This window comes from Pan paniscus, chromosome 21, assembly GCF_029289425.2.
Source record: "Pan paniscus chromosome 21, NHGRI_mPanPan1-v2.0_pri, whole genome shotgun sequence".
Lineage (NCBI taxonomy): Eukaryota > Metazoa > Chordata > Mammalia > Primates > Hominidae > Pan > Pan paniscus.
In genome coordinates, this window is record NC_073270.2 from 19179793 (window position 1) to 19188079 (window position 8287).

An 8287-nucleotide genomic window follows, 5' to 3' on the forward strand; every position below is an offset into this window, starting at 1 on the left:
TGAAATGGAACATACACTGGAGAATAAGGAAGCAGCAATAATGAATCCTGGCTAACAGGTACTGAGCCCCAAATCGCTTCACAAGTATTATCACAGTTTCACTGTTTTCCAATGTATTCATTTATGCCTTTGTGTTTCTTTTTGCTATATTTTTCCAAGCTTGGGTTGAAGACTTTGTTTCCTTACCTCTTAAATTTTTTATTTCAATGATAAAGTCATTAAATACAATGGATTTGCTATGATCAGAATTTTGGTTTTCATATATAGTATTCTTGTTTTGTTTCTAATGTAAAACAAAAACTACCAAGGCTTAAGAAAAGAAGTGAAAAGGTTGAGTTACTACACACACCACTGAAAAAGTTTCACAAGTTGTTCACTGAGGGGGAAATTTCAGTGTTTTTAAATGTTAGGAGGTAGAGTTTCATTGTGGCTGTGTTCATTATGGATTAAAAACTAGCACTCTGGATAGGTCAGAATGAATCCATAGTACTGTTACATAATTGGTTTAAAGGGTTCTATTTTTCAGAGGTCAGGAAAAATTATTGAGTTACAGCCAAGTAGTTTTGCCCTACTAGGGTCACTCAAAGTTTAGAGTTCTTAACAGATATAGCTGAGGGGAGATGGCATTGCTTTATTATTTTCTAAGCAGGTGCTGCTGTAAATGGAATCTTTTCCTTTACTGTCTCTTCTTTTGCTCTTTTCTTTGCCTAAAATGATTGGATGACCACACAAATATTAGCCAAGTTATCAGGTTTCCAGTTCTACATCTCCATGTTGTTTTTTGTATCATTCTCACATGATTTGTTTCTATCAGAGTCACTTCAATTTCTTTTTGATACAGAATCATCTGTGGTTAGAACTGATGAGTTGGTAGCTCTGCCAAAGTACTAATACCCTGTTAACAACATACTTGACGGCAGCAACAATTAGGAACAAAGACAAAAATAGTGTAACTAACATTTGCAGTGACTCCTTAAACCAACTTCCTACTTGGCCAAACCAGGCTACAAAGAAAATCCAACAGCTGAATGTATCCTTTCTGGGACAACAAATCGGCCTGTTTTCTGAACTTTATTATTCAGAAGCATGTATTCAAATACAATCAGAAGTGACAGCCAGCACACAAATGCCACCTTGTTTGGTCCATAAATATCCCAAGGCAATGCCTTTGTATAACATCTTTGCAGCAAATGACATAAAGCTCTTCTGCTGAGTTTGTACAGTAGACGCAGATTACACATGCAGTAATTGCCATTGTAAGGGACAGGCTTCAAATGTATCCTACTAAATTCAGGCACTCAGAACTAAGAGAGAAACTCGCACACAAAACAATAAAAATCAGTATCTCCAACTACTCCTGAGAAGTCTGCACTTCAACAGGTACATTGATGAGAAAGAATTAAGTCATTTGAGATCTCACTAGGGAGTGTAGATACACTAAATCAAATATTGACATAAAACCATTTCTCAGGGGCAGACTCCTTCTTCTTTCCAAGACTGACATTGTGTGGTAATCATACCTTGGCATGAATACCTCAAGCCAGGAAGGATATAACCAGAGTAAATTTGGTACATTCTTTAAGTGTATTTCTCAGATGGCAGGGGGCTGATGTAACAAAATATGCCTGCAGTTACAATTTAAAAGTGTAATTAATTCAACCAGCACAAGGACACCGACTAATTGAATATAAAGAGTATAATTAGTAATGTCCCATAATCATCAGAACAATGTCTTTACAGAAAAGGTAAAAGACCTTGTAGTTGAAATACTCATGTTGTATTTCCAAGAATAGTAATACCAATCACATATCTTAAAATTTTTTAACCCTTTAAACTAATTTTATTTTACTTCAGAACTGGTTACTGAATATCATTAACCTTTGAGGTATATTTCTGTGAGTTAAGCAGAAACATAAATTGACTTTTTAAATGGATGAACCTTATTAAACTTGCAGCTGATTTTTTTGGCAATATTCTAATAAAAGGAACCTCGCCAGCATTTCAGAGAAAGGGCTACAAACCCAACAACCAGTTAAAGTTCCTTATGTAACTATGGTCTTATTGATTATAACAAATTAGCTGCATATGTGAGGATTTGTCCTAGATCTAGGATAGCCAGAGAAATAAATATAAATTTTGTGACTTACAGTAGTTATCAAATTAACTTGTTCTGCTGACCATGATGGAATAACTGGTATCAGATGATCATTCCCATTATAAATAACCATAACACTGGGGAAAGTATAAAGCAACTATTTTCAGGCCCTGGACTATAGGTTGCACAAAATTGTGATCCCTGAGAGATGGGAAATTCAGAAAATGAGTTCTACGTTTGCCCTGGCTAACTGCTTGGGGACAATTTCCTGACCATGATACGGGATGGTGGGGGCAAGACACACTAGTCTCACCGAGATGAGGAGGCAAAAAAGACTTTGGGGATGGTGAAGCAGATGACACTGGTAGGGTAGGTCTCAGAAAGGAGGCAGCTGTGCAAAGAGGGGAAAGCCCACCTCAGCTGAAGTTGAGCTTTGCTTGTGCAGGGCAAATATGCAATGATTACCAGAAAACAGCTGCTTGAGAGAAGAATGGAAATACTAGAAGTTTAGCAGGGCTGGCAAGTGTAGGCATTCCAGCCCAATCAGAATAAACAAACCTCATTAACACCTCAATCATTCAGCTGAGAAACCAGAGAGGCCATGCCATAAAATAAGGACCACATCTTATAGTAAGGTCTTCTCAAGATATGCTCTAACTGGAACTAAATTAAGGACTTAAAAATATCTGCATGGGTTAAAGAACTTGGAGTTTGAGTCCTTTGCGAGTTAGAGGAGCCTGGTAAACACTTTGACCTTTCAAAGATCTATCCTAACAAAGAATAAAATGAAGCCTGCACAAGTTCAAAACATTCATCCAGTAATTAAACTGCCTACAGGTATAAAAAGCACTTTCAGACGAACATAAGAGAATTTAGAATCATGCCACAAAAAATGTCCTGCATAAAAAACTTTAAAATTACTAGACATGCAGAAAAAACAGGAAGTGTGACCCACTGTTAAGAAAAAAAGGCAGTCACAGAAATAGATCCTGAGATGGTCCAGAGGTTTCAGCACACAGACTTTACAGAAACTAGCATAAACATATTAAAGAAAAATACACACATCACAAAGAAACAAATGGGGGTGGAAATTATTTTAAAAAGAAACAAGTGGGAATTCTAGAACTAAAAATGTAACAAATAAAAATTTAAAATTTGCTAGATGGGCTTAAAAGATTGAAGATGGCAAAAGAAGGTTCAGCGAACCTGAAGACAGGTCAATAGAAACCAATCTGGCAAACAGAAAAACATACTGAAGAAAATTGGATAGAGCTTCGGGAACAATATCAAATGGTCTAACATACGTGTAAGTGGAGACTCAAAAGGAGAAGAAATTGAGAAAGAATTATCCAAAATGAGAAGAAACTGAGAATTATTTAAAGATAATGACGGCTAAAGTTCCTAAATTTAATGAAAAACAATGGCTGACAGGTTAGAGAATCTCAATAAACCTCAAACTGGATTAATACCAAACAACAACAAATGATTTAGACACATGAATGTCAAACTGCTGAGAACCAAAGACAAAGCAAATTCTCAAGAGCGGTGTGTGTGCGCACACACACACCCCTACCTACCCATTCTCAACTATACCAAAACAAACAAACAAACAAAAAAACCTGACCTTCCCTGGGGAAATATGAATAACCTGTCTTTATTTTCAAGTTCAAAAGGCAAAAGTCAGCTATATCTGGCAGCTGCTCCATGCACTGCCTTTCCTGCATGAGGGATTTAAGCTGCTCAGTGGGTCAGATTTTGAGCTGGAAGAGAAGCCATTATCACCCAGTGAGACCAGATTGCTATAGTTTTCCAGCACCATCTCCCAGTATAGGTCCTTCTGAGCAGGACTCCACAGCCTTCATACCTCTTAGATGAAATCCACAGCCACAACCTTGAATACTATGAAAAACCATTATGCCAAACACAGCTCCGCTCACTCTGTTGACATGTGTGCCCATGTTGAAAACAAGGGAGCAAGAGGGCTGCCTTGGGGAAGATAGGTAAAATATCTAGGTCCTGCTTTTGACTGTAACTCTGGAGCTTGGATTCCAAGACCATTAACCCTGTTCACTATCCAACCAGCATCATTTGCTGTGATCCTAGTCTGGCTATTATGGGCTTTACAAATGAAAACACAATTCCTAACCTTGAGGTGCTTTACATTTAATAGATAACATATTAAAAGAAAATATAAGTATAGAATCATGGTCTTTCTGAGATTTAGGAATTTGGAGATTCTTTAATCTAGCTGCTTATATTCAATTTAAAGATCTGAGCCCCTGATTGGTTTAAAGCCTTGTTACCCGGTCTGGTCTGAAGACAAGCAGTACCAGCATCATCTGGAAGCTTATTAGAAATGCTGATGCTTAGGCTCCATCAGGCATTCTGATTCAGAATTTGCTGCTTACAAGATCCCAAGTGACATGTATGCATGTTTTTGAGAGCGCTGGGTTAAATGATCTACCGAGGTATATGGTTCAGAAATAGCAACAACCAATAACTAAACTTCTGATTTTCCAAAACAAGATCTCTCTTCTACGTTATTACACAATATCTTCCCTTCTCAAGAGGAAAACAGCTCTGTTATGAATAATGGATACCCAGGCTCCACTGCAAACTCATTTCTTGGGGTGGTGTTCAGGCACTGTATTTTTAGAAGCTCCCAAGTACAGCCAGGGTTAGAAGAGTCTCAAGTAGTCACTATAGGATAGTGATCAGGGAAGGTTTCATGAAAGAGAGCTAGGTATTTGGTCTTGAAGGACCAGATGGATTCAGAGGAGCTAAGGGTATTCCAGACGAGGTATGGCATGGAGTGCCAGGAGAAAAAGAGGACATGGCAGCAAAGAGTGTTTTAGAAAGCAGGCAATCCAGATTTCTAGATGGAAACTCCTAATTATTAAATGCTGAGGTCTGTCAAAGATGAAACTGGAGGTTGGACACACCAAATATCTGTATGACAGAGGTGTACATCTAGACGGTGGACATCTAGCATCCCTGTCTATACGCAAATCAGCTGGATGCAAGACCACGCGCTGCTGAAAATCTCACTGTGGTCACGACAGTCCACCCAGTGGCTCAGACCCTGAGATTCTGTTCACACTTCCTACACTCTTCCTTACTCGTCTGTGTTCTTCCAACTCCTCATCTTGCCTAATTCCTCAGGCAGCACCTCATCCTGTAAGTCTTCATTTCCAGGCTTAAGAGATGTCAGCCATCTGTGTCTTTATCGTACAGCCAGCACAAATGAACACTTGAACACGGGCATCCCTGCATTGTTGTTCTGAACCTTTATGTGTATTAACAACTAATTTCTTGGTGATGACTGACTCATGAGGCAGAGAATGATGTTGAGGGATGAATCCAATTGACACTGGACATGTCTCCGGAGCCAGGACTGAACTGCATTCACAATAAATAATGTAGCCTCGGGGTACGAGAAGGGAATGGATTCACCCTCTGAGAGCTAAAAAAGAATTTTAGGAAATTCTCATCTCCCTGGCCCTTCAGACAGCGGTCATTTTCTTGGTCTTCCAAGAGAATAACAAAGCTTCAGAAAGCCTATCTGACTGAGGAAGGTGAAGGGCAGTGAGAGGGTGCACGGGTGGAAAAGCCCTCTCAAGAGTGACGTGGGCCTTCCCCTCGAGCTCCCCAGTTGGGGAGTCCCAGATGGCACCAGCGCAATCTTGTTCTCAACCAGGATCCCGGACAAAGACCTAGAGATTCAAGCCGACGGCAGGCCAAGCTCTGGCCCGAGACTGAGGCTTCTGCTTCTCAGGAGATGAGAGTTTAACAATAACTTCGTGGATTTCAAAAAGAAGTAAAAGGTCTTAGGGCACCGGAAAAGGTTTATTCGGGTTGAGGGCGTGGGCTCAGAATCGGGTCTACCTCGTACGGGATGTGAGACTTCGGAAAGACTGCTCGGCCTTTTCAAGGCTTTAAATGGAGCTAAACGGTATACGACATGACGTTCGCCCAGTGTTTAGGAATATGGGGCGTGACTTTCCAAGCAGGCGGCTGGAGCCAGGGAGACCACAGGCCTCTGCAACACAAACCAGCAGCTGAACAAGCTCGGTCAGCCAGCCGTACACCTCCGCCAACCCCAGAAGCCGAACAGATGCGCCCCGAAACGTCATTTCCGCGCGCCAAGGGGCGGGGCCGGTACCGGGTGCGGAAGTCGCTCCAGGGGTCACTGGGAAGTGTAGTTTTCGAGACAGAGGCGCTCAGAGGGAGGGTCACAGTAGAGCCAGGCACTCTTCTCGGGAGCTTCTACGTGTTTTATACACGTGGTTAAGAAAAAAGAGGGAGAATTCAGGTGCCACAGTGGCCATTCTCCAGTGACCGGAGCGTGTTACTCAGAAACGGATCCGTCAGAGGCCAATGGGAGCTGCCGGCCTTCAGGGCGCGCCTGGTGGCGCCGAGCATCCTGGGAGGTGTGGTCCGGGCCCTGTGCCGAGGATTCGGGGTAGTGTAGTCCTGGCGCCCCGCTGGAGGAGCTCCCCAGCTGGTGGCTGGAGCGACCCCTTGTTCTTTGGTGGCGCTGGTGAGTGAGGCTCCCGCGGGACCCTTGCCGCAGCCGTACCCTTTTCTGCGCGAAAAGGAAGGTCCCGAAAGGCTGGACTATGGGCTGAATTTGGGGACCGTGCGGGTGGCGCGGGGGTGGTGATTGTGGTGGGAACGCGCTGGCGTGGGGCAGGCCGTCCTCTCCCAGATGTCTTATTTTGGGGGTGTGGGCGTGCATCTCCAGGGGAGTTGGGTGAAGCCCATCCGTGAAACTGGATGGTGATGAGTGGGGGATCGGGCTCTCTCTCCTAGGGTTCTTGTGGGTGGGGACAGGTTCGGCTTTGGCTGAAATCGGGTATTGGGAAAGGGAGTCGATGATGCCATAAGTCCCCGGTTTTGGGGGAGTTGAATAAATAAGCTTTTTGGGGGAATGGTATTTCCCAGGTGGTGGAATGGGAACCATCCCTGAGGCCATGTGTCCCCGAGGCATTGGTCGGTTGAGGGCTAGTCTCTTGGGGCCACACTATTCTTCGGCTTTGCTGGAGTGGAATGAGGAGCGGTCTGGCTTGACCAAACAAGCCAGGGTTAGACTGGATCTGGGGTGGCCATTTTGCCGCGATCTTAGGGTTTCACTTTGGTTGGTCACCCCCGAGTTCGGGCCTTGGAGGAGGAAGTCTGGCTGGGACCCACAGGACAGGTTTTTTCCAAAGGTCCCAGGGACTGTCATTGATCGCAAGAATTACGGATTCCCAGGCCCCTGGTGTGGCCAGGCTTTGGGATTTTACATTCCATTTAAGTTTTTATTGCGGAGAAATTTCAAACAGCCAGAAGTAGATAGAACTCTATAGACCAGATCTCCATCACCCAGATTCAACACTTAACACCTTATGACCAATCTTGATTCATCTCAGAATGGACACAGAGAATCCTTGCAATCCAGAGTTCACCGTCACTGCCCTTACTGTGTAAGAGCACGGTCTCCACAGCCACATTTCCTCTAGGCTCTGTCACTTTATAGCTGTGTCACCTTGGGCAAGATGCTGACTTCACTGTACCTCAGTTTCCTCGATTTTATCCTAAAGAGGATAATAGCATCTATCGCATTGGGTTGTTGAAAGGATAGAATGAGGTGAAACTCCTACAGTGGCTGTAACAGTCTCTGGTGTATACTAAGTGCTCAGTGAATATTACCTTTCATTAATAACAGGCACAGAGAAGGTCGCTTCATGCTCAGCGTCAACAGCATATCAGGGCAGGTCGTGCTTTCAACCTGTACCCCAGCTGTGTTCCCAGGAAGCTGCCCGCAGTTCTTTTCTCCTTTTCTTCTGTGGCAGGTTCATTCCTGATGCTGTTAAGGAAGAGGAGGTACTGCCCTGCTGGAGTTTGAGGATTTCCCTTGATTTTCTTGAATGCTTTTTGTTCTTCTTCTGCCTCCCTGTGGCTCCTGTCTGCCCAGAGAGGACTGCCTGCTGGGGAAAGGGGGTACTCCTGAGCTCCTGACAGCCCAGCTTCAGGTGGGTGCCACTTACCTTTTGCATTTCGAACCATGAGTGGGTTTCTTTTGCTCAGCTTTGATATCTGTGTTCTACAGTGTCCCATCCAGGGATCAGGGCCTCAGCTGGTTCCTTCAGGAAACTAGGCTTGTTTTAAGAGTGATCATTTTCACAGGGAATATTTTTCAGAGCTGATGCT

The 8287-nt window shown here is 43.5% G+C and overlaps 1 protein-coding gene across 14 annotated transcripts in view; it reads left to right on the forward strand.

Annotated features, from left to right (window-relative positions):
- Positions 1 to 1059: 1059 nt before the first annotated feature.
- The window catches only part of ZNF133 (zinc finger protein 133), a 33973-nt gene continuing 26745 nt past the window's right edge, over positions 1060 to 8287 (forward strand). For 5 of the 14 annotated variants that reach the window (XM_057300874.1, XM_034947699.2, XM_034947700.2 and 2 more), the window contains exons 1-2: positions 1060 to 6635; positions 7930 to 8109. In XM_057300874.1, the coding sequence (XP_057156857.1) occupies positions 8005 to 8109 (105 nt within the window). In that variant the 5' untranslated portion in view covers positions 1060 to 6635; positions 7930 to 8004. Of the gene's footprint in view, positions 6636 to 7929; positions 8110 to 8287 lie in introns of those variants that run through there. The other 9 variants (XM_055104891.1, XM_008962948.4, XM_057300870.1 and 6 more) reach the window with 6 other exon arrangements.